General features: G+C 34.9%; 1 protein-coding gene across 3 annotated transcripts in view; it reads right to left on the bottom strand.

The window, feature by feature from the left end:
- Positions 1 to 1,009: 1,009 nt before the first annotated feature.
- The window catches only part of RB1CC1 (RB1 inducible coiled-coil 1), a 67,891-nt gene continuing 42,836 nt past the window's right edge, over positions 1,010 to 26,064 (bottom strand). For 2 of the 3 annotated variants that reach the window (XM_042029019.1, XM_042029022.1), the window contains 10 exons: positions 18,658 to 20,573; positions 14,682 to 14,841; positions 12,384 to 12,492; positions 12,023 to 12,263; positions 10,405 to 10,456; positions 9,349 to 9,396; positions 6,328 to 6,386; positions 4,428 to 4,564; positions 2,801 to 2,871; positions 1,010 to 1,983 (listed from right to left, as the gene is read on the bottom strand). In XM_042029019.1, coding sequence (XP_041884953.1) covers positions 1,906 to 1,983; positions 2,801 to 2,871; positions 4,428 to 4,564; positions 6,328 to 6,386; positions 9,349 to 9,396; positions 10,405 to 10,456; positions 12,023 to 12,263; positions 12,384 to 12,492; positions 14,682 to 14,841; positions 18,658 to 20,573 — 2,871 coding nt within the window. In that variant the 3' untranslated portion in view covers positions 1,010 to 1,905. The remainder of the gene's footprint in view (positions 1,984 to 2,800; positions 2,872 to 4,427; positions 4,565 to 6,327; positions 6,387 to 9,348; positions 9,397 to 10,404; positions 10,457 to 12,022; positions 12,264 to 12,383; positions 12,493 to 14,681; positions 14,842 to 18,657; positions 20,574 to 26,064) is intronic. The other variant, XM_042029021.1, reaches the window with a different exon arrangement.

The following is a 26,064-nucleotide window of genomic DNA, read 5'->3' as shown; positions in this document are numbered from 1 at the left end:
TAGCACTCTATATGGAGTTTAGAATTATACACTAAAGAATTGCAGGATCACAAATATATGAAAAATATAAAAGCTAAAATCCTCTAGCATCAAAGGTAAAAAATTCAATGATTAAAAGCATTACATCATGGGTTGTTGCTTTGGTTTGCTTTTGTATGCATTAAACCTTGTCCTATAGATTTATGGTATTTGCAAATTTGACACTGGGCAGTACTCAACTATGGTAATACTGTTCTTGAAGAATAAGGCACATTTAAGAACTAATTTTAAAAAGCCAGTACATCAACTAGTAAATTTATCAACCAGGTAAGAATGCAACTTGACAAAATGACATTCTGTTTTCCACAGATCAATTGTCTTAGATTTATTTACTCAAAGATATGATACAGTTACAAGCCCATGCATTTCATAAAAATCTAACTTAAAATTGTTATGGAACAAAATTTTAAATAAAGCATATACAGATGTTTCTGGGTGTTCAAGTGGACTGGTTAGTCTAGAGAAATATTATTTGCAACGTATGAGCAGAAGCATTGAGATTTTCATGTGACCATTTCTTTAGCTCTTCCTCTTCCACTCCTCACATGGAGATAAATCACAGCTGAGTAACTCTATGGATTGAGTCCTAGGCATAAGCTCATAGCTGAACTCATAATTTCACTTTCCACTGGCTACATATTTATAGTACATCCCTTTTATACTGTTATTAAAAATAAAATAAATAAGACTACATTTTAAAAATGTAGGCAGTATAACTACTTAAAAAATGTCCTTTATCCATTTAATATGCTGACAAAAGTAAAATTTCTGTCTACCTAAATTCTTTTTTATGATTACAAGGTAATTCTTGTAATTCCCAAATGTTTTTGATAATTACTACCTCTCATAGAAAATTTGGGTATTTCTATGTAATGAAACCACTGGAGAAATCACAGAGAAGCTGCAACAGATTAACATAAAATAAATATTAGAGATAATATTTAAAAGGCACACAAATACTTCAAACACATACAGTTTCAAATCTTTATTGTTTTAAAATTCTACATGTCTTTTACAATTACAATAATTTGTTACTTAAATGACTCTTGTATGGTTAATGTACAATGAGTTTTTTCCTGAAACTCAACCATGAAATACAATTTCATCAATATGATTTTTCTAAATAGATTAATACAAGACTTCTGTTTTGTTGGGAAGAACAAGTGCTTCACTTTGAACAAACGGCACAGGTGTCTTCCCTTCAGAATCTGTGTGATCAATCCATCAAAAGTGCTTTTGAAGATTGCAGATCTAACTGTGACTGATTTTCAAAATCAGTCCATCAAATTACAAGGGTTTTTTAACATTAAAGAGCATTTTCATGTAATGAAACAAGCTGCAGTAGTTATTTTTATTCATCTACTGAGGCAAACTCATGTTGAAGAAAAATTATATGATTATCTGCATGCAATGAACACCCTCTTAAATAGTTGATGAATTTTACACATATAAAGAATCTGTTAAAGAGTGCAAGTACTTTGATAATGATTTCACAAAAGGACATATGCTGGTAATAATGGTAACTAACATTTAACATCTAAATACAAGCTAATGTATATTTAACAGGCAATTAACATGGCAAACAAACCATGTTTCATGTGGCTGCCCTTCGAGAAAATGAACTCATTTGGTCCACACTCTTAAAGTTATCTGGGTAAAAAAATCGAAGCAGTTAGGGCCAGAGTTTTTGATGAATTTCTTGTTTCTAAAATGTCACCTGTTAAAAAGTAAAAGCAGTACATCAATGACGTATCTTGTCACATGACCTCAGTATAAAAAGATGGCCTGGTATTGGGAGCGATGAATGACCACTGAAGGATGAGTCAAAAAAAGAACGGAAACAGAATGAACTAAAACTTTGTTTTGTTATACTTTCTTGTTCCATGGTACTGCTTTCACTCTGTAGAATTTTGTACCCAAAGGAACTTTGAATCTGTTTTGTGCCTATAAAAAAAAGAAAAAAAAGATTTAAATGTGGGATTATTCTACTGACTTTTGTATTTTTAAGCCGAAACTGATTCTCATTATTCAGTATTCAGGAGACCCTCAGGAGTCTGGCAAAGCTCTGGGCAGTGTGGATGCAAATACCTAACCCACTGCTCACTCACCTCTTCTCTGGTTCCCCTACTCTTGCTATTCACTGACTCAAAAGAAGAGCAGGAATAGCAGAACTTAGGACAATTTTCATCTAACTTCTTATGCAGGGAGAATTTGTCACAAGTGTTATTGATGCCATGATGATTTTTTGCCTTTTCTTTTATACCCCTTTTATGTACCGTTTTATAATTTTTTTGTATTCTTCGTGTTTTTTAGCCTACATTCTTAGACTTATTTGTCAAGCTAGGAGACTAAACATCTTAGAAGTTTCATAGTTAGGGGTCAGAATGCCCCAGACCCCAAGGTCCTCCCCAGAACACATTTTGTAAACTGAGATAGAACCATCCAGGGGAAGGTTCCTCGGGGAGGGGGGTCACTCGAGCCTCTCATTGGGGAATCTTTGATAGACATGGTAATTAGTAAGACCTATAATATTATACCTGATCTATTGTGGGTGTGCACTGCGGTGTGCATTTCAGTGCATTCCACCTGGACATGGTGCACCTAAGGGTCCTTAAAATAAATACCAAGGTAAAACTCCTTTCTCCCTTCTAACTGTGTTTGTAATCCTTGATTTCAAGACCAGGAAAAGGCATCATTACAAATATTAAAATTGACTTTTTCTCTATTAATCATAGATGATTTTTCATTACTATTTTCTTACCTTTTTTGCCTGGCAGTATTCCTTTTCCATCACTTTTCCTAGCACCCAAGGTCTCCTAGATGCACCTGATGCTAAAGAGAAAATATATTTAATATTTTGGATAAGCAACTACAGGCACCAGGATATTACATTATATTTTCATTAAAAGCAGAAATTCTTTAAAAAACTCAGTTTTTTAAATAAATAAGAACATTAAGTAAGATCAAGTTTAAATGCAACATTTTGGTGGCCCTTAAAACAGTAATTTGCAGTACCTAGGTCCACACCAATTTTAACCTATCACAAGTACAACTAGTGTACTGAATTTCATTTTCCCCACTTCCCCGATGCAGGAACAGAATCAAGACATGGTTTCCTGAAGTAGTGAGACAGAGACAAATGTGTCCCTCAGGCAACTGGTATGTTGTTTATTTTACGTGGAGTTTTCTCAGATTTCAGATTAACTCTGTTCAGCAAGTGGTAAGGAATGGAACAAGCTAAGTCCATTTGAAAACAGGTCAGTGAATTAACTACTCACAGTAACACACAAACCGAAATGGCTTTTACCTTATACATGTAAAAAAACAGTAAGGAAAGCCTACCATATTTCACACAGCTATGAATGCACTACTAATGCCATAGCTCAGAATGTATTACATCTGGAAGTCAGATAGGCACTTTCTCCTTATGTTTCACAGATGACACATGGCACAGATCCTTCAGCAGACTCAGAATCCAGTTAGGCCTTAGTGGTCTTCTGGAGACTACACAGTTATTTAAGATCTGTCATCTTTCATCATAAGTGCAATCTACAGTGAGTCTGCTCAGGGAAATTATTTGGCAGCTTGTGACATGCAATAACACAGAAACTTTCACTGATAAAGTAGAATTAATATAAATTTTCTTTTGATGCATATTCTTAGACATTTCTACAAAGTTGGGAGTACAGGTGGGCTTGCAAAAAACCATGATAGCTCAAAGGTATTCCCATGAATCCACTTCATGTAGCTCGTGGCTTAGTGCAAAGCACTGTTATTTTTCCTCATTTAAAAAGATTTCAATTTAGCTAAGTTTAGATAGCTGCCAAAAACAACCAATAAAGAGCCTTGAAGATTAAGGGAGAAAAAAAGTAAATGTGCCAGCAACCTGAACAAAAACAAATAAATACTGAAAGTCTTCTCTGAAAAATTTTAATAAATACTATCTTAACTTGGTGGAAAAACTATGAGCAAAAATATTGCTTGCAAATTCCCATATACTGTTGTCTACATTTTGTTATTTATTATTCATGCTACTGAGTAGTTAAAGCAGCCTGATGGGAATGTTAACAAACTCTGTGTGTGTACGAAATTGGCATTTTCTCCCTCTTTTTTTGTTTTTTTTACAGCTTACTTTGAAGATGCAGGTATTTTCCCTACTTTTCCAAGGCCCTAAACATCTATATAAATTTTTAATTAAAAATGTTCCGCCTTGAAAAATATTTTGCATCAGAACAAGTAGCAAAAGCTACAAAGATAGCTGACAACTATCTACAATACATGCTTCTTGTATTTATCACATACATATTTATCAAATCACTTAGGGTTAGAAAGTTAAGAGTGTTATTTGTAAGAGGAGATAATAATTAGAAAAAAAATCTGACACTTACCACACTCACCTGGTTTGAGATCCAATGCAGCAAGGGACTCTGAGTGCAAGAAATACAAGGTTGGACTAACAGTAAACAACACATAGTTGTCATGCCTTTCGTCCAAGATAATAAGAACCAAATCGCCAACCTGAAAACTGGGAAAAAAAATAAAATCACAGAACTTAACTTAAAAAAGCACAGAAGCTTGAAACTACATTAATTACACTACATTTTTTCTCCCATGTATTGCCTGAGACAGACTAAGTTGAATGGTAACAGACATTTCCACTTGCTGCGCCAACTTATATACATTTCCTATTTTCTGAAGTCAACAAAAGCAGGCTATCTTTAAAAAGTGATTTTGAAATGTTCTACACCCATCAGCTCAAATTATTTTTTTCAAAAGAACTGTGAGTTTTGCTTTAAAATATAATCAGAAGTACCTAACAAAATGCTAATGTTTCGATCTTGCATTATTTTTATTCACTGGTACTTCAGTTAACCATCACTGCACTGGGTGTTTACAAACATTCTTTTGATGTTTTAAACTGAAGCCAATTTGAACACAGAAAAATACAGCAAAAACATTTATGCAGCTTTCAATCTTAAAAGTTTTAAGCACACAAGACAAAGAAGGGATGAAGTGTTCATCTTTGATCGAATGATGAAAAGCCAAAGAAACACTGTGGCGACTACGTAAAAAGTTCTAAAACTCTGCTTTTTCCTGACACCAAGGTAACACAGGAAGCCACCAAGTTCTCATGCAAAGTTTCAATAACAGAATTCAAAGAATGACTTCTGTCTCCAAGCTTCTTGTTCCACAGTGCAAATGTCTTGCAAGTAAATTATTCACCCATTAATAAAGTCTAAAATGGCTACAAATTAAGTATTAGATCATGAGGGGACTCTAAGAATAAATATTACTACTATTTTGGGGATGAGGGAAGAAGTGCAAAGAAAGTGAAAAACTTCTCCAGAGAAGGAAACTACAGATACACAGTCAGTCAACTGAGTAAATTTAGAGAAATTTAGGTCATCATCTTTGAAGTTCATTTTTGGATTAAATAAACAATACTCCAAACTTTTCTGCCTGGACGTATTATGAAGACAGGCTATAGTGACTTAAAATCATCTGTATTAGACAGATAGATTCTTCTTTCGCAACATTTTCCTCCCCAAAAACTACCAAGACACTTGCCACAATTTTCAGATGCTAAAGGGAAAAAAACGATTCTTCAAGTGCTAACTTTGTTACAACAAAAATGGAAATTGGTGTAATTCAAAAAACATTAACAGAATAATCTGTGCCAGTTTTCTTTCTAAAAAGGTTTTTTATATTAGTAAAGTAATTTATAAGCCTAATATTAATTAAGAAGTTGTTTGTAGCTTTCACATTTTAAAAGAATACTTCTGTTTCCAGCAACAATTCTACATGCAACTGCTAACAGATTGAGAATACCTAATAAAACGTTTGAGTTAATTTTATTTCATTCTGTCAGAGCAAGCCAAGAACTTTGAAGACTTCAGGAAGGTAAGACTTCTCTTGAAATATAATACAGCACTATGCATATTCAGGGTGAACAGATTTCCTTCTATCTTTTCTTAGCATGACTTCAAGGTTACAGATAAACAAACAAGTAATCTAAAAAAAAACCCCAGAGAATTCTAGAAATTCCACAAAGTACAGAATTCAAGAAAGTCACTGACAGTTCAAAAAGGCCGTTTTTTTGTTTATAAAAAGGCTTTATAAAATTTGATTTATGCTCAACTGGGATGGTTGAATAGGTGATGGCTGAATTATAGAGATCTATGCATCTTTTCACCACAGAGCAAGAACAGAAGAATTGTAACATTCGCTACACACTTATTGTATTGAAAACATATCCATCTACTTAAATGAAATTTAACATCTACTTACTCTCTAATTGCTATTTTTTCAGAATGTCTTGAGGATACTGATGACATACTTTGGGACATCTGTAAGAAAGAAAAAAGCTATAAAGTACTTGCAAGCTATGATGAAATGTATATTGCAGGTAAGAATATGGGAAAATAATTTTTGATCAATTTCAAACAGTGCCTGTCTTGCAGATTTTATATTCACTCAGAAAACCCAACATACTTTTGTCATCCTGTTCTGTATTAAGTTTGGTTGTTTGTGGTTTGTTTTTGGTTTCCACTACAGTGCTTTTTCTTTTAACAGCTACCCTTGATTATGAAATTTCTTGCATAACTAACTTCTCCCTCATTATTTAGAATGGGGAAGTGCTTTTCAGATCAGTGCCAGTGAAGATTCATTCTGAGCATACACAAGACCTATGATCCATTCTAACACAGTTACCCAAGGGCATTAGAAAAAGCTGATGGTAGAACACTGGAGTTTAAACATGTTTATTACAATTAAACTCTAGATGTTGAACTCAACACGGTCTCTCAGTTTTTCTAGGCACTGTCACAAAATATAAAGCTTATTGTAATAAACAGAGCAGCACTCTCTGGAATAAAACTGGAATCTATAATTCTTTGTTTAGTAAGACCAAAGAAAGGCTTCATTATGTGAGTTTTTGGACATAAGAATTATCTCCTGTATGTATAATATTTGCCTTTAATTCTGTTTGAATTAATTAATACTGGTACATGGACCAACTTTCAATAGGATAAACTAGACCTAAAAATTAATAAAATTGTACACACAGTTTCTACAATAATTACAATAACCTGAAATGACAATGGCTAACGCTACTTCTACCTCCGAAGGAATACCTGTCCCAGTGGAGGCAAGTAGCTGGAGAAGCTGATCTAATATAAATGTATCTGTTCTATTACCCTCTGGTAACCTCCTTACAAAAAACAATTCATAATTGCTCCACAGAAACTCTGACTAGAGGTCCTGCAGATTTTCCATACATTCTTACTTCCTGGACCATTTTACATGCTATTCAAATCTAGATTGCTCATACTTGAAGTTTAGCACATGATTTTTCAGCTGTAACTCAAATACTGCTCCCTACAGGGTATTTCCTTCCTATTGTCAATCTTGCCCCCTGCCTTCCCCAGAGGCAGTACCAGCCTGTCTTCATATGAGCTTGAAGACTATTCACAGCTCATTTTCTTCGTTTCTTCAAAGAAAGGGTCCAAACTGAATGCAGTATATTACAGAAAGCTCTCAAATTCTGAAGACACGTTCAGCAGTTTTCTTTACAGGATCCAACTTCAGATTTTTTTTTTTGTTAGAGGCTACTTTTCTTTCTTGAAAAAGTTGCAGCTAGCATGAAATTTGTCAAATTTGCTTAGACTGTTCAAAAAAGTGTTTGAGAGTTCCCTTCAGATATAAAGACCAGGTATTTTCTTGCTGTTTTTTAAAAATGGAGTAAGTGTTAAATTAAAACACGAAATAGCTTGATTTCTGTATTTTTCCTAGATTTCTAACTTCAAGAAAAACAGAACAAACTAGAATGCTGAAAATAATTCCATTAAAACCTAGTAAGGAATGTTTTATGAGTACAAGTAATAGCCTTTAGACTGAAAAAATGTTTCCCTTTCTCAGTAATTCATTTAATGTAACAGAAATCCTGTAATAACATTCCAAGTATTAAAAGGAGTTCCTTTTTGTTCCTTGCAGAAGTAACCCACAAGTTCTTCTGCAAAAGCCAGTAACCTATGAAGATTTTCACACAGAATGCCTTGTGACCTTATTTCAAGTATCTCAATAGAAATAAACACTGGTATTTAAGTGTTGATGCGTATTGCAATTTCAGAAGTGCATTTAAAAGGAGGGGGAGAGGGAAAGAAAGATGAAGAGACAAATAATAAACTTATCTATGAAAAAACTCATTTTCTAAATAAGGAATTGAAAAGATAAGAAGTTCCTATGCCCAGTTAGAAATCAAATTTGAATCACTTTAGAGACCAATGAACTGCCAATTCCTCCTACGTGGCTAAGTATTAATCACAACAAGAATAACCTTCTATTTGTCTTGTACACAGTGTTTCTTCCATTTTATTTTACTCTGAGATGACAAGAGATCAAGAGTTTGATTCAAGAAATCTACAGAGAGCTTTAGAAAACTGTCCAATGTGTTTTGAGTTTTACTGTAGCATGAAAACTACACCTAAGTAAATCCTGTGCACTGCACTGACATTCTGAATTAAAAACGCTCCTTTAAAAATTATACTTTTAGATGTCTTGCTATCCTTTCTTACACCTGGTATGAAATGTAACTTCCCACTATACAGATATCAGTTCCTACCAAACTTCTAGGTATCACCTGTCACTTAAAGAAACTGAGATCACCATGGCCAGTCCACCCAGAGGATGTGTCTGTTTCCTACACACACAGGAATTTTTTTTAAGACTTAATATTCAGACCTGCTAACAAGGATAAACTGAGAATAAAAAAACAGGAGAAGAATTTATAGTCCAGGGCCCTCTGTCACTACATTCTTTTTCCTTCCATAGGCATTTCCTGTATTTGAGCATTTCATATGGTGGCTGCCTGAATTTCCAGCTGCTAGGCAGAATTAGTTTCACACCTTACAAAGCTGAGAGGTGCAATTTTCCCAAGCCAATCTAGAAGTTATTGCTAACATTCCCAATTATGTTTAAAGTGCAGGCATATTTACCTTCTTGTAAACTGGCCTTTGATCTACTGTTGCTGAAAACTGAGTCATGGTGCCCTGGAAATTAACACCCCCTACCCCAAGCCTGGATGCTCTGTGTTCTTTGGGAAGAAGTCACTCTCCAGTCCTGTGAATCTTTTTCCAGGAGAAGACTAAGGACCTCTGGAAGGTTATGAGGTTATCTATTTACCACTTGCCTTAACACTTAAAACATTTCTTAAATTAATAAAAAAACATTTTTAGATTTTAACAAACTTAAATTTTTAAGCTTTTCTTATTTTCTCATGAGGCTTAAAACATGCATTGCACAAATACTTACCAATCTTTGATTTAACCTCTTATTTTCTTCTTCTTTCAACTGCAAAGTCTAAAAGAAAATCTTAATCTGATTAACTGGTTATTATACCTCATACAGTACAAACATAAAAATAGTTATTGTACAACTAGAGCCCAACTACTTGTACAATACCACATCTTTCAGTGCTATAACAATTATCAAAATATCTTTTGAAAAAATACACGCAAAAAAAAATTTAAGTCTAGCAATTATCCCAGTACTACAAAACCCATTGCTAAACTATGTTTACCTCCATACTCACACTTTTCTTTCAGTTAGAAAAACATGTCACTGACAGAATGGCAAAAGAAATGTAATGTATTACTATGTTATAGCTTCTGCCCATGACAAATCCTATGTAATCAGATGACAGAATAAAGCATGTATGTGCTTGTAGTCAAAAACATCCAGGCAGCTGCATCATACAGTGTCACAACCCACTAACAGAAAGCATTCCTGTTCTTTATTTGGTCACAGATTTTAGTCCAAGTGATCCTAGAAAGCCAAAAGCTAAAGACACCTTTTTTCTTTTTTTTAAGTAAACTTAAAAGACAACTGAGATGAAGTTAGATATGACTGAGCAGTTAAAAATTACTAGAATCTGAAATACTCCAATGTAACTACTAGGGGTTAATCTCACATTTTACCAAGAATACAGCCTACAATACCCACTTCCATGAGAAACTAGTCAATCAAAAGAAATTGCAACTTTTTTTTTTCTATAGAAATTCTCTGGATCAATGATCTGTCACTCCTAAGAAGTGGTATTACACTATAGTCATTCATACTAAAGCCTACATGAACACAACAAAGATAGGCCAAGAGTAATCTTTTAACTGTTATCTTCAATTACTTCAGTGAATTATACTGATCCAAGAGTACAATGAAAAACATTCCCTGAAATCATATTTATAATCATATTCATAATCCTTGCAGACACTATATTGCATCAGCGTATATAACTGACCACAGCACAACTTCACATGTATATATTTTTTAAGTACTTAGTTGTAACACTTAACCTCACAATCTACTCACTCTTTCTAACAACATTATCCTCTGCTTCTCTTCAGACATATGGACATTTTCACTAAAAGAGAAAGAAAATGGATAGGTTAAAAATGAAACTTTTCTTCATATCAAAAGTTATCTTTTCCATACCCACCTGCCATTGTCACTCAGTGAAGAGTGTTATGTATTTGCTAGCACAGAGGGAACAGCATAGAAAGAAACAGTAAGAATCAGCATCAATATTTCTGGTTGGTGTTTTGGATTTTTTTTCTTTTCTTTCAACCAATGAGGTTCTTTACTGCAACAAGCCAGTGAATTTTCAGTAATCAATTAGTTTATAAAGCTACATGGGGGCATTTCTTGGTATTTTGCATCATTTTCAAGACATCAGGATGAAAGATACAGCTCTGCATGCTTTGACAGTTAACCGCCAATATTGCAATTCAGCTCCATGATGTCCCATTTTCCTAGTCTGTAGCTTAAAGGCTGCTGGGGAGTAGCTTGAAGTGCCCTAGTACTCCCTGGTAGAGACACTAAATTGAACTTGCTACTTGTTGCCATTTACATGCAATAAACTGAGCACTGGGGCACAATATAATAATGCTAATATCCCAAGTAATTTCTTAAGAACATAAACAGTAATCTGTAAACCAGTTATAATGTATTTTAAAAGCAGTTTAATAGGGGAGAAACAATTTATTTTCTAGTCCAAATAGATTTGCTTGCAAAAAGAAAATGGACAAGTTTTGGGACAAAACATGCTACAAATCCAAGCAAAATGCTCAGGAAAGCTAACAGATTAAGCCATACTAATCATTACTTCATTTCAGTTAAAAGGCTGTTTAGCTCTCATGTAATAGGAAGCAGTCAACAGAAGCCTGTGAAAGTTTCTGTCTAATCATACACTGAGCCATAATTTTTTTGTCCACAAGCTTTATTTTTTTTTGTACATCTGTTCTCAGAGTGCAGGACTAGAATGATTAGAAACAGCTCTTTTTCTAAAGATAGGATACTTCCTTGTTTTATTATCAGTGCAAGTTTAATTTGGCAAGCACAAACTGCTTTCATCCTCACTTCCACAAAGCTATTTAGTGCTCTGGGTATGTGATTGTGAGTCAGGCAGCATCGGTTGTGAAGGACACTGACTAAACTTAATGTTAAGTACATCTAACAATTCTGCTTTTACTCCTCTGGTAAAAACCTTGCTTCTCTTTTGTGCTTCCCAGTCAGGTTCATTACTTCTGTGAAAAGTTTGGAGGAGAAGTCTGGGGTTCTTCAAAAAGCTAGTAGCATTGAAGTGAGACACTGTTCAAAAGGTACACCAGTAACATGCAGCCTCCCAGCTCATTCACTATTACAGTTTGACTTACATTTTGTATACGTAGGTAAATTCTTTTATGTCATGATTGTGGTGCCAAGTTTCGCCTTGAGGCTGCATACTTCAAAGTCATCAAACCCACACATTCCTGATGATTGTGACACCACAATTGTACGCACATGTACATTTAAAAGAATATTTTCAGAAGACCATCAAAGGCAGGAGGAAAGTTAAACATGCTCATCTGTACTTCACACCACCCAAGAGCACACATTTCCAGAACGAGAGCATGCTCTGAGTATTTCTACTCTAATGACCCATACTTACTGCACAGCCATCATACTGGTTTCCATCGTGGAGTCCATTCTTCCTTCAGCCCCAAAATCAGCAACCAATCTGTCTGTGTCAGTGGGCACATCAGCTGCACAGGCTCCACAAGCTTCTGACACTGCTGCCAAGTAGGTTGATGGAGAAAAATTACTACTTCTCAGTTTATTAACTTCTTCTTCAAGCTTCTTCTTCTCTTCAAGTAAGCGAGCACGATCTTCAGAAAGTGTTTCAATCAAATCTATGACACAAATAAACAGAATTTCTTTTAATTACAGCAGCACTGAGGCTGAAAACCAATCTGTAGAGAATGGAACAGTCCTATTCGAGAAGATGAATACTTCTTGAGAACTTTGCTTACCCTTATCTTTTTCTTGCTGCTGTGTAAGCACTTTTAATTTGTCACTAAGATCATTAATTATGTTTTCTTTTTTCATTTTCTCTCTTGCCAGAACAGTGTTAAAGTTGGTCTGAAAACAGAAAGGAAGTATTACTGAAAAAAGAAATGTACTGTAAAAATGTAATGCAAAATAGTACAAATGACAGCATGCATTTCAGTTTTCTGCATTATAATTAAAAAAGAAATTAAAACTTTTTAACTTATTGCTTTGGTGAAGAGATAAAATGCCTGTACATTTTATTTTTATGTTTCTCTGTAAAACTTTTTTTAAATTAGTTTCATTTTTAACCCTCTAGTTCCCTCAAGCCTGATACACTAATTTTAAAAATTCTAAGTTGTGGGTTTTTATTTAAATATAATACTTTATATTCCAGTTAATGTAAAACAGTTGAACATCCTATATTTGAAACAGTTACTTGAAGGATTAAAATTATTAAGATAAATCTGAACTGCACCAAGATATGCTACATACAATGAAAAAGAAAAATACTGTTATCAATACACTACACACTGAATTAAAAATACATTTCAAGTCGTGCATTAATTCTTCAGTGAACAATTAATTATTGCAAAAGGTACACATGGATCCTGGTTAATAGCTTGAATAGGTGAACATAAAAAGAGGCCAGCATAGCCTTCAGTACCAGTCTGACAAATCTTTCTGCTTCTTCAATCCTTCTACTGACCATTATGCCCTAGGCCCTTTTAGGGTGCTGCTGAAGAGACAAAACCTGCCAACAATCATCTATTTAAAGGATATTTCAAGTTAATTTTAATTTTTCTGTGAATTTTAAGATTGTCTTGATATATGTCTATCAACTCTCAGTCTTAAAATGCAAACTATTTGGTGGGCTACACACCTTACATAGGGCAGAGCAGCCTTTGTTATACGTCTGCGTAACAAAACTCTCATACCACGAGCATAAGTGACACCTCTAAGGAAACTTCACAGAGGAAAGAAAACAAAAACCAAAAAGGACAGAGGCTAAATACCCAAATACCCAAAACATTCAGTAACCAGCAGAGCCAGTGAAGTGAACTGTCAGCACTGACTGATACACTGTTTTTCTGGGTTTGGGGTATTTGTTTGCTTTGGCTGGAGTCTGTTTGGGGGGGGAGTTGGGTTGTTTGTTTGTTGTTTTTTTAAAAAATTCCAGCTTTCCCTGGAATTTTTTGTCAATGCCTCAGAACCATCCCTTCCATGTTCTGCTGAAAAAATGAAGAATACTATTAGATAATGGGGAAAATGGAATACTGAGGAATATTGTGATGAAAAAATAAGTCTAATGATTACCAAAGTAGGAAAAAATTCCTGTTAGATTTACTACATAAGGTTAACTCCAGTATTAACGCTTGAAGGCCAAGAATTTCAATAATATTTCTTTCTTTATAACCATCTGCAATTTTGTGTTCCCTGCACCCAGTGATTCATAGCATTCATTCACCAAGCTGGCTGATCACCACCCTGTCTCTTTGTCCTTATTTGATCCTACCACAGCCACAGTAAGGAGAGGTGCTTAAAACAGAAAATCCTTTCTCAGTGTTTAAATGCAACAAAGCTGTAGATAATAGCTGTTACTAACAGAGATTTAATTTAAGAACTCAAGACTCATCTACAGAAACTAAGAGGCTCACGATGTTCTGAAAGGAAATAAAGCATGGATACGGATGTAAAATATTAATCCAGTGCAATGTGATTTTTGTATCAAGATGTGGCATGCATTGTGGCTTTTAAGTTTATTATGTAAAATGCAACATACTTTGTTTGAACCTCAAAATACACCACATTTATGCTTTGAACCTCGAAACACCACCTTGTCCACGCTAATAAACTTTAAAAGCCAGTAATCAGCATCCCAAATCAATCAGTATTTCAAATAATTAATTTAGTGTTGTCCACAAATTTTGTAATAACTGGTATCTTTCTGCAGTTAAAGAGATAAATGAATATAAATTCCAAGCATTTAAGCAAAAGAAATCAGAAAAACTGAATCTGGATTGCCAGTTGTTTGATAATTGGTTTGGCCTTTTGGTTTGTTTTCAGTGGGTTTTTTTTGGTTTGTTTCTTTGCTTTGGTTATTTTTTAATGCTTAAATGTTTGATTCCATTGACACATTGTATTCTGGCTTCAGATAAGTACATAAACTTAGAATGTGGAAGTGTTACACAGCAAAAGAGAAAATGCTACTCTAACTTCAAAACACCAAAAGAACACAATTGTCATGGGAGCAAAAATAATTTTTAAAGAATCAGCTTTACCTGCTGCTCTGCAGTGAGAGATGTCCTGATGTTCTGCATTTCTTCATTCTTTCTTTTCTCTTGTTCTTCAAGTTGCTCTAAGAACTTCATTTTTTCTTCCTGAAGCTTCTCCTGAAGTTCAGCAACTAAGCTTGATTCAGCAGTTGATTCAGCAGGAGGACTTAAAAGAAAATGTTTAGGCTTTAAATTTGCAGCATATACCAAGCCCCACAACACATGAAATAAGCACACACACAAAAAGTCAGTTTATTTTGACACATTATTTCTGAAATATTTAGTAAGTACTGTATTACAATTAAGCCATTACTAACTTCAATTCTACTTTTTAATCATGAACATCTCACCAATTCTTACTCTTGGGCATTATGTTTTTTGTAGCACAATGGCTTTAACTTTGAAGTTTTGTTGCAGGGCAGAACTTTTGTTTATACTTTTTCCTAACATAACAGAAGGTGTGGAAAGTGGTAAAAAGAACAAACAACGATTGACTTCATGAAGATACTTAGTATGTCAAAATGCAGAGCCTTCGGAACTATCACATAATGAAAACAATTCAGCAGTAAATCCGATGTTAAGGAATCCAGACGTGAAATTCAAAACTCTGGACTGCAGAACCTGAAGGACAGCACTAATGATCGTGAAGGAAACCATAAGCAGTCACAGAGGCAGGAAGGATAACGACCTTAAATGGCTTTTGAAACAATGTTACATAGGCCTAATATTTTTCAGCACTGAAGCAAAAAACTAACTGCACTCTTCTCTGCTTTGGCTTGAGTTATCAAGAATCCCCCCCGCAGAACTTTAGAATAGAGAAACCCCTTTTTTGGGCAACATTTGTGAAAAAATGTATTATTTAAATTTCCATTATTCATCTGCACCAGAATCATACTTAAACCATACTGACATTAAAATTAATCATATTAAGACCCAAAGCTCTTAGCTGAACTGTACCAAAACAGGAATCATCTGCCTTTCAGATGGGCTGCCTGGACTACTAACTGCAAATGACAGCCAAGTAAAGGATATTGCTGTTCTGCAAAGGATGCTACCACATTACCAGTTTTTATAATCTCATCACTGTAACAGGCAGTAGGGTTAGATATTTAATCTGCAGAGGTCTTAACAACTACAGCAACAGTGACAATGTCTATTGTTTTCAAGATACTAAAAGCATCTCTCTTCAAATTGGGGTTTCTTTGCAAGCAAACACTTGCACTATTCTATGATGACAAAGGAGGTACTTAACAATACTGTTACTGCTCTACCACATGGGCATATACTGAATATACAAACTATTGTGCAGCAGCTAAGCACTCAAAAAGCCCATAAGAAGCTTTAAATAAAAGAGTTCTGAAAGCCAGCTGAAGTTCTTGGAGTGGCTAAAAAGCCTTTGACATTCTAGAAGTCAGAAGTAAGATAAGCAGGGAAAAGAAAGTCATGAAACACTCAGGCAAATCTTTCTTTGTGCCACTGAGAAAACATTTTCATGCTTGATTAAATTTCAGTTTATTTCTAAATGAAGCCAAGCTAAGAGAGAGAGAGAGAGCACGTGCTCTATGGAGAAGCTTCACTACTTATGATGGTCTGACAGAAGTGGCTGGAAAATACCAAAGCAGTAATTCAGTTTTCAAAGCAGTTGGGATTCCTATTCCGCTTTTAACACTTTACAGTATTATAACTCTTTTAACTAACCAGCAGAGTCTTTCAAATTGCTTAAAAACAAATCATTAAAGAAATTGTGGCTTTCAGTTGGCTAGTACTACACAGTGTAGAAAGAGTAACTAGAATTACAAGTGCATTGCAGTTTTATTATCTTTCCTAATCAAAATTACTTCATTTTCAGACACACCAAACCACGTTAATTTTTATAACACGGTAATGCATGGATAGCAAACATTTCTTTGTTGCCTCTAAATTTTTTTTTTAGTTTTCATGGAAGTTCAAAAACTAAATTCTTGACACCAGTGCAATACCCAGGTCAAATTTAACAATCCCTTTCTCTGTCTGTACCTTCTGAATGGCTAATGTAACATTAGTCTTGCAGAAAACAACACCTATCTGGCAAACATATAGTCACATGCCAAATAAAAGTTGTTTTCTACCATTACAAGTTAACTGCTAAACAATGAGTGAGGATAACAAATCAACTCAAGTTACTGACACAGCTTAGGGTTTTAGGAATTCAAAAATCAAACAACTAAACAGTGACTTTGAAATATTAGGACAGATTTACTTAACATGTATGCCCTTTGGAGATAAAACAATAGAATATCTTGATTCCTAGAGAAAAAAAACTAACAGCAGAATAAAGGCATAAAAACAAGCCTTAGGAGGCAAAATGTATTTCAATGTCACACTAAAAATTAAATTACTTGGCAGAACTTGTAACAAACTAACAGCACTTCTTTAGATTGAAGCAGATAGTATTTCTTTGAAATACATTCTGTTTTATCCAGTTTGGATAAGAATACACGCAGCTGTGCTCAAAAGTTCAAATTTAAGTGTAGGTGGATTTTTAAAAAGTCTGATGACACAGCTACATCTTTTTCCTGTTGAGTCAAGTTCTTCAAATTTCTACAATGCGTTAATACACAGAAAAGGAAAAACACAGAATTTATCATTTTTCTTCCCATTTCACCATATATCATTAAGTAAATATTTTCTTCAATTAAGAAGGGCTGTTCTTAAGTTTCATTATATCCCGATCTTAATTCAAAGAAGCCATATTACCTTGATGCGTTTTTTCATACACTGACATGCAAACATAGACACTAAAACAACATCATATAATGATGGATTTGCGCCCATGTGAAAATCCTGAGGTAGCAGACAATTCCAGTGAAGCAGATATTCCCATTTCCCTTGGACTATGCTGTGGGACTCTGCATGACCACCCCTCTCCTACCTTTTTTTGTTTAACATTACATTGATATTCAAAAGTTAAAAGCTAACTGAAGACTGTACTCATTTTTTGAAGTATTCTTGCTTTTATGCCGATTCTGTCCACCTTATTGATCTTTTCCCATTTCACATACCTGGTATAGCCTAATACCTGGGAAAAAGTTCCTCTATTAAAATGTTTTACAAACCAGATCTATCGGCTGCATTGATTCATACTACAAGAACATAAATGACAAATGCTAGCATTTAAAAAAAAAATTTGTTACTAAGCATTGGTCACATTAAAAAATTCTACTATTTCCATTCTATAACTTCATCATCTAGGCTGCTGGCAGGCATTACAAACTGCTAAGTACATAAGAGGACACAGAAAGAATAATTCTATGCATTCTTGGCAAGGGAAAAATGTATTTTTCTTTCTAAAATGGAAAATCTCTGCAGAAATTAATGAAGAAAAACAATGATGTTAGGACGTTCTTTAAGATTATGTTGCACCCTTGTGTTTCATTATGAAGCTCAAACTGAAGACCCTAAAATATGTACGTGGGGCAGCAAAGTCAATGGAAGTCCATGTAACCATGGCACAGTTCTCAGTCAATCCTGTATAAATTCCCACACAGGTTTTCATGCCACCAATATCACTAGCCTGGTGTACAGCTAGCCAGTAAAGAAAGTTATCAGGCTAACCTAAAAGCCAGCCACTGCATGTTCTCACAGTGCCAAGAGCAGAGCAAGGATGGGAAAGGAGAGAGGGGCTGAGACCAGCAAAATCAGAATTTCAAGTAACTTGCTATTGTGGAAACACTCCTTCAATGTAACATTAAAAGAATGAAATAGAACAAACCTTCACTGCTGTCTCAAAATAATACTGTGTTACATATTTTACAGTCTTTGAGATTAACTACAGCCATGGGAACATCACTACCTGGAAAATGAAAGTAACTTGTATAGAAACCAATACAGATAATCACTATTAAAATACAGAGGTTTTACTTACTGGATAGTGTGTCATGAATATACTACACTGACTACTTTAAAATACTAGGAAAACACAGTAACTTAATTCTTACAGTACCTCCGATTCACTTGCATCTCAAGTTGTTGTATTCTGTCCAAAAGCCCTTTTTCAGCTGCTTCCCTCTGTAATTCAAACTCTTTACAAGCAGTTTGTACTGCATCCTCTTTTTCACAATTGAGCTTCTGAATGAGCAACTGCCTGTCTTGCTCTTGGTTAGATACTAACAGTTCTTTCTCTTCCTTTAGCTTATGGATAATAGCTTCGTATTTTTCCTGCTGCTCACAGAGAGACAACTTTTCTGTTTTTTCCTTCTCTAGGGCACTCGTTTCCAACTCTAACTTACTTTGTAGTTCTGTTATTTGCTCTGAAAGTCTTTTTTCTGCCTCAGCAGTTTTTTGATGAAGAAGCGTTACTTTATTTAATTCAGTTCTAAGCAAATTTGATTCTTCTTCGTATCTATTTACTAGCTCAGAAATACACTGATCTTTCTCAATTGTCATCAGAGTCCTTAGTTCTGATAAGCCCACTTGATATTCATCACTGCTAATTTGTATTTTATTGTTTAATTTATCTATCTCCTTTTTTAAGCTTTCAGTTTCCTTGTCAATTTGAGATCTTAAGGTCTCTTGTTGCTGGTTTCTGCTTTCTTCCAAAAGAAGCTTCATTTCATCAGTTTCTGCCTCTTTCAGGGCAAGTTCAACTTCTAATTTGCACCTCAAATCAGACAGATCTGAAACCTTGAGCTGTAACTCTTCTACTTGTTGTTGTTTCTCTTGCATAACTACTTCATGAGATTCCTGCATTTGTTCAAGTCTATGCTGGTTCTCTTTTTTTAATTTATCCAAACAGTCCTTGTGCTCAGCTACGACCTTCTCAAATTCCTGTAAATGCCTGGCTTGTAGGTTGCTTTCCAGTTCTTTTAAATGGCTTTGCTCTAAACTCTCAAGTTCTGCCCTCAGGAGTTGTAGTTTCTCCTTGTTTTCAACATGAAGTTTTTTCAAGTCTTCAAGTACTATTTCACGTGACTGTCTTAGTTCCTTAATTTCAGAATTTTGTGTCTCCATTTGGCATTCCAATTCAAGTAATTTCTGGTCTTTTTCATTCTGAAGGCAAACTACAGCTTCTTTCTCATTCTTTACTATTGCAAATTCATTGTTCTTAGTCTGAAGAACTTCCTCAAGGCCTAACAGGTCACCTTTTAACTTCTTGATTTTCTTTTTATTTTCTTCACCATCCTCCAATAATTTATTAATTTTAGTTTCATATTCACTTTTCAAACATTGTAATTCATTTTGATGTTTATCATTTAGTGTTTTTTCAAGTGAAAGTTTTACCTTCTCAATTGTATTTACTATTTCTAAGGAAGTACATTTTAAAGAATTAGAAAAGTCACACTGTTCTTTTTGTACAAGTGTTCTGAAATGGCAGAGATCTTCCTTTATACCTCTTAAATGTATCTTTGAGTCTTGAGCAATAACCCTACACTTCTCCACACAAACACTGAGAGAAGCATTTTCTGCTGAAACATCCTTTACACAAGAACTTGTATCTTGCATACGTCTACTGTCTATTGCATTGATAACTGAAGAATAAAGAGATTCCACCATCATTTCCGGGCTTTGTGGGTCACTTATTACATTAGGAGACACTGGATTTTCTTCTATTACAAATTCATTTACTGCTGACATAAAGTCAGATTCTGGACTTTCTGCTAATGAATCCAAGTCTAATGATCCTTGCTTAAGAGCTTGCTCCAAGTTCGGATGGGCAATGGTTTCAAAATCAAACGTATGAGCATCAATGCTGTCTGGAGACAATTCTTCTAATGGAGCCGGGGGACACACAGGAGGACACAGGGGACCCTGAAGACTGAGTGATGGAGGAGTTCTTGAAGAGGTAGCAATTGCGGTTCCTGTAGTACTTTCCATCCTTGGTGTGGTAGCAGATTGTGGCGATGCTTGACTATTGGAGGCCTACAAGTTATAAAGCAAGAAATAAACACTTGAAGTGATAAGCAAAACTGTTAATATTAAAAATTAATTTTAAATTATCAGGCAAAACAAGAACTTAAAAAAATCAGCCTTATTATTTGCAACAGTCCAAAATATGTACTACTAAAACTAAAGCAAAAATTGCAGAAAATCAGGGAGATTTCCATTAGGTTTCAGAAAAGCATCATTTGTAAACACCTAAATACTAAATGCTCACCTAGCCAGAACTCCTATGTAGAGCGCACCCAACTGTATCTTACCAGTCAGAAACAGGCTTTGGTTCCTAACAGCCTATTTATTTCAGTTTTCCTAATAATTTTGTTACTAAAACATTTTTATTCTATTATTGCCAATACTATTATTGAAAAAGCAGCCATTTTTAAAATACACAACTAAGGTTTACAAAATCTTTATTACAACAAAACTGTTGTCTACTAACATATCAACAATATGTATCAATTGTTCTGCATGTGAATGTAGAACTAGTACAGTACAATGAAGGGCACATTCTAATTAAAAGCAACATTCTGACTTTTCAGAATGCAAGACACACAGCAATCACAGCCAGATTGGATTTTTTCCCCCTTCATGTGCTCCCATCGCTCCCAATTTTAGTCATTTTGCCTCTAAATCCTGGATATAACCAAAACTGATTCTGTAGCACCAGATCTTTCAATATTCACCTGCAAAGCTAATGGTTAGAATGATCACCCAGAATAATCCATGAGTAACATCAGCTTGTGAATAAACATCAGTTAAAGCTTCTCCACCTTCATGGAACTGTCCCCAAGAAATTCTGATCAGTTGCAGTGATTTTGATTCTTAAAAGGCTAAAAACTTAATTAATTGGAAAATTGATTTGATTAGATAACACTTTAAATCTCATTATCATCAGTTATTGTTTAATACTATACCAATTATAAAACAAGATCTCCAGGACCAGTGCATACCCTGCTCTGACCTGCATGTTTGAAGATCAGTCTCTGGTATTTCAAAGACATCATACATTTCTATATATTTCTATATTGCCATGGAAATTATACTTCAAGAGAATTCTGCTGAAGTTTTATTTATCATAGCTATAATAGTTGTAACTCAGGCCAAGTTACCTGCACTTCTGTGCACCTGCAATTCAGTAAAACTCTATTCTGAAATGCTTTAAAAAAAAAAAAATCAACATCAGCCTTAGAGACTATGCAAACAGCCTATGTTCTGGGATGTTCAAGCTTTCTGTATGTACCAAAACTCAATTTATCTTACAGCATGATGTATCTGAAAGATATATTCAGTTACAGATTTTCTTAACTTCACAATTTAATAGATTAAACACAGTAAATTTACTGCTTGCAAATTTTTTTTGACAGAACAAGCAAAGTGTATAAAGTCTTCATCCTTTACTACCTTTATTACTACCAGAACCAGGCACAAATAAATGACCAGCCTGTACTCCTTTAGTATCTTATGCTATCACTTATCATTTACAACAAGGAATACAAAAAGCCCTAATGCCAACAATACACCTGTAGATTCCTAAGACAAAAACATAAACCTTAAGCTTCAGCAAGTGCAGAACACATCCCAGTGCAAGCCAAAAGCAATGTACAGTCTCAGCATCCACCAAGGATGCATTCCTGAAAAAGTTTGTAATAGGATGGATAGTGAAGCAATTCTTCCTAGGAAAATTACAGTGAAACACACACAGTTAAAATACATACGGCAAATATCTGTAACACACAGAATTAAGGCATAAGCACAGGATCATCAGGATCACACACTGGAAGAGATGCAGAGTTTTCTGAATGTATCAGTACTCTGAAAGACATCAGATGCATTGTCTGTAACACCATAGCTCAACCAATACCTTGCTCTTCCATCCTTCATCACTAAGAACTTGTTTGATTTTATTCGTCTAAGAAACGTGACCATGTTGAAAAGAAACAGTTGCTGAACAAAAAGTCATGGGAATCTTTCTAGAAGAAAATTCCTCTAAGATGTTCAGTCTGAGTGCTGGAGGTTTGTTGCTGGTGCCCTTCTTCAAAAAGCCAACACTGCCTCCAGCTGATAATTCTGTGATCCTGCTCGTGCCTCTTTCCCGAACCATCCATACTGCCTCAATGCATTTAAAATGTGCGTCTAGTGCTCTTTATTACGTTAGTTTTTATTAAGGAAATTTCTGCCATCCATTGAATTTAGCCACTTGACTGGTGACAGTTAGTGGAGCTTGGCAATAAATGCTCAGCAACGGAACTCCAAAAAACCCAGAAGCGGCAGACTTTGATCTACTGCTGTATAAATTGCCATTTTTTTTGCTTTCTCGAGCTTTTACAGTGATTGTTACTCAAAAAGAGACCCCATCGTCCTCTGTACCATGCAAATGTTCTCTTAATGGAGATACAGCGTGTTTAACAATTCTCACTGTGATTTAAGAAGAGTCTATTTCAGTTTCAACACTCATCTGTTTAGCAGAGTTGCATTTGCACCTCAGCTTCCCTAGCTTTTACATCTTTATGAATCTAAATCATACAATAATTTTGAAATACATTGTAAAAAAACCTTGTGGTCACTGTATAAAAAATATTGTATTTATGAAAAATGAACAGGACATGAGGCAAATAAAAGGAAATGCTCCTTTTTTAAATGATTCTATTAGCCAGGTTTAAGCATTTCCCTTGGGTTTAATTTCAGCTTGTTATTTATTTAAAAAAACTTTCAAAAACAGATGTTGAAGGGTACTCTGTATGCTGATACATGCCTGGGTTCAAAGCATGCTTCAAGTGACAAGCATCTACCATTAATAAACTAGAGCTTTAATAGTAACAAAAACTAGCATCACAGCTATCAACAAGCACACACTAAAAAAAGCACTTCAAAGACTTTGAATATGGGAAAGTCCTACAGAAATCCATATGCAAAGGAAAGATGGTGTCTACCAAATAAATTTTGGCAACCCTGCAGAATCATCCCAGAAGGTAAAGAGTAAGGACATACCATAAAGAAAAAACAAAAAAAAATGTCACTCTGTGGAACAATAATGAACTCTGTTTCCTCATGACCTGGGGCTGTAACATGCTACATGCCTCAGCAGTGGCTGCTGTGAGCTCAGTGTCTAGCGAGCATACCAGATCACTGCTTAGAGAAGAGTTAAACCTCACATTTTGAGTGGCTGAAACTATATAAAGACTTTGTTTACTGTTGCTCTTTCCCTGAGAAGCCTGTGCCTGCCATCTAGTCTGTTTCCAATCTACAGACAGCAATGTATGCACGTCACACACTAATTTCTGTAACAACAAAGGAAGAAGAGTCAAGAGCAAACAAGAAAAAAATAGAGATAGAAAAGCAGAACTAATTTCCAAGTTCTCAGGTACTGCAGGATTACATGCCTTGTTCTAATTATGTTACTACAAAAAACATAGGGAATGGGGCAATTCTCTGAAAGATTACATGCAGTGTTTCAATTTCAAACTCATCTAGAAGAAATGGTAGATTTATGATCTGATTTGAAGAGCCAGCTTCTCTTATAAGAAAAACTTTCAATACCAAAGGATTGCATATGTTAACTACCTACTAACATGGAGAAGACACCTGAATCATCTTACCCAAATCCTATGGGCACCTTAGCCTTCCCTGGACATCTTTAACTCAATTGCTGATCTGCTTAAACTTTGTATTATGAAAATAAGAGAGCACAGCAATATCTTTGATGTGAGGCTATTAAATTACAAAGAATAAGCAGAAAGTCTTAAAAATGAAAAGAGGTTTCAAAGTATTAACAAATTAAACAAATACCCACAACGTTGTCCTTTAACTACTCCAATGTAATACTAAAGTAAAAAATAATCATTAATGTTCTATGAACTTGAAAGCTGAAATAGTAAGAGTTATAGGGACACTTGGAAAGAAGTACTCAACACCCCCAGTAAGGTATTTGATCTCCTCTGACTTGTTCTTTGCTCGCTTGTCCGCAGTCACAACTTTTCACTCCTGCCTAAAGCAACTATTAAAAGACAGTTGCTGGAGCTGATGCAGTAGGATGAACTTCCATTTGACCAAGACAGAATTCAACTGCTGCACTACCAGCTACCCAGGGACACTATCCCAGTTCAATCTGAAGAATCAGGCTTCTGCTGCCACTAGTATGGAAAGGGAAACACTGTGGTTGAATGTGTGTCCTTGGTAGAGTACAAGAGTAATAATATGGGCAACACTCAACACCTGCACAGTTATTGCCAACTCTGCACCAAGTTGGGAGGATTTCTCAGTTCACACCCAGAACACGTGGCTGCAAGAAGATCTAGGCATCTTCAGGACAATTGTTACATGTTTGTTCATCCTTCTAATTATTTACTGTGAATTCCCAGCAATACCAAAGATGAAAAAAAAGGAACATTTTAAAAATTACTTCAGTAATTCAACACAGGCAAAAGTAGTATAATTTAAAAACACGCTTCTATATTATCTTAAGAGCAAAGCAACACAGAGAAAGACCTTGTGTTTTTCATCAAGTAGTAACAAGAACACTGTCTTTGAAAAGAAAAAAATCTCTGACAAATCTGTTTGCTCCAATTCCAAAAAGAGTTCAAATGAATCACTGAAATGACACACAGAGATGGGCATTTTCAAGATGACATCATGAATGGCCCAGCTTTGACTGTGCAATGCAATTTACTCTAAGAAAAGAGACAATTATCCAAATCTGTCTAAGCATCTGACATTTCTGTGTAAGTGAAGAATCCAAATTGGTCAAACCACAGCAAAAGAAAAGAGTGGGAAGAATATTTTCCTGATTTGGCAAACATCTTTTTCTGTACTGACACATACTGATGAAAATTTCTCAGATAAGCATGTCTGAACAAAGAAGGAGGAACTACGAATACGTTAAAAAGGCGTATTTCCTGTTTATTTTACAACAGTTATTATGTGTATTTTTAATTAAAACTTAAATTTCACACTCTTCTGACATTGCAAGCCTTAGTGAAAAAATTAATTCATCAGAACAACTGTCACTATCCTGGTTTCTTACAAGATAAATTTCAGGATAACCCATGATGGGAGCGAACTTCTGTATTTCAGAGCAAGGTCTGTTGTAAGGGCACGTTCAGAAAATGCCAAGATTTCACAGAATTTCTTCATTTCCAGCAATTTCAATGGCTAATACAATGGTCAGGCCCTAATATTCTTATTCTTAATGGCTGTTCATTTGAAAAACAATCTTTATGAAGAGAGAAAATAGCTGGGAAATTACTTAAGTGACACACCTTTTCTATGTTACAGAACAAAGAGCAGTCCAGATTTCATATTTTACACAAATAAAAGATTTCCAATAAATCTCCTGTCCAAACCCCAGAGAAAAAAATAGAGAACTTCATGTCACTTGGTTTAAGCAGGAAATTGCTATTCAAAATTAAACATGCCTATAATCTTAGCCGTTACATAAGATGCTTCCAGTCAGCCAAGTGCATACAATTTGCACCAT

This window comes from Corvus kubaryi, unplaced genomic scaffold, assembly GCF_017639235.1.
Source record: "Corvus kubaryi isolate FWS band 111438036 unplaced genomic scaffold, C.kubaryi_AGA036_p1.0 37312, whole genome shotgun sequence".
Lineage (NCBI taxonomy): Eukaryota > Metazoa > Chordata > Aves > Passeriformes > Corvidae > Corvus > Corvus kubaryi.
The sequence above is the reverse complement of the archived record's forward strand: the minus strand, read 5'-3'. Positions and strand labels throughout refer to the sequence as shown.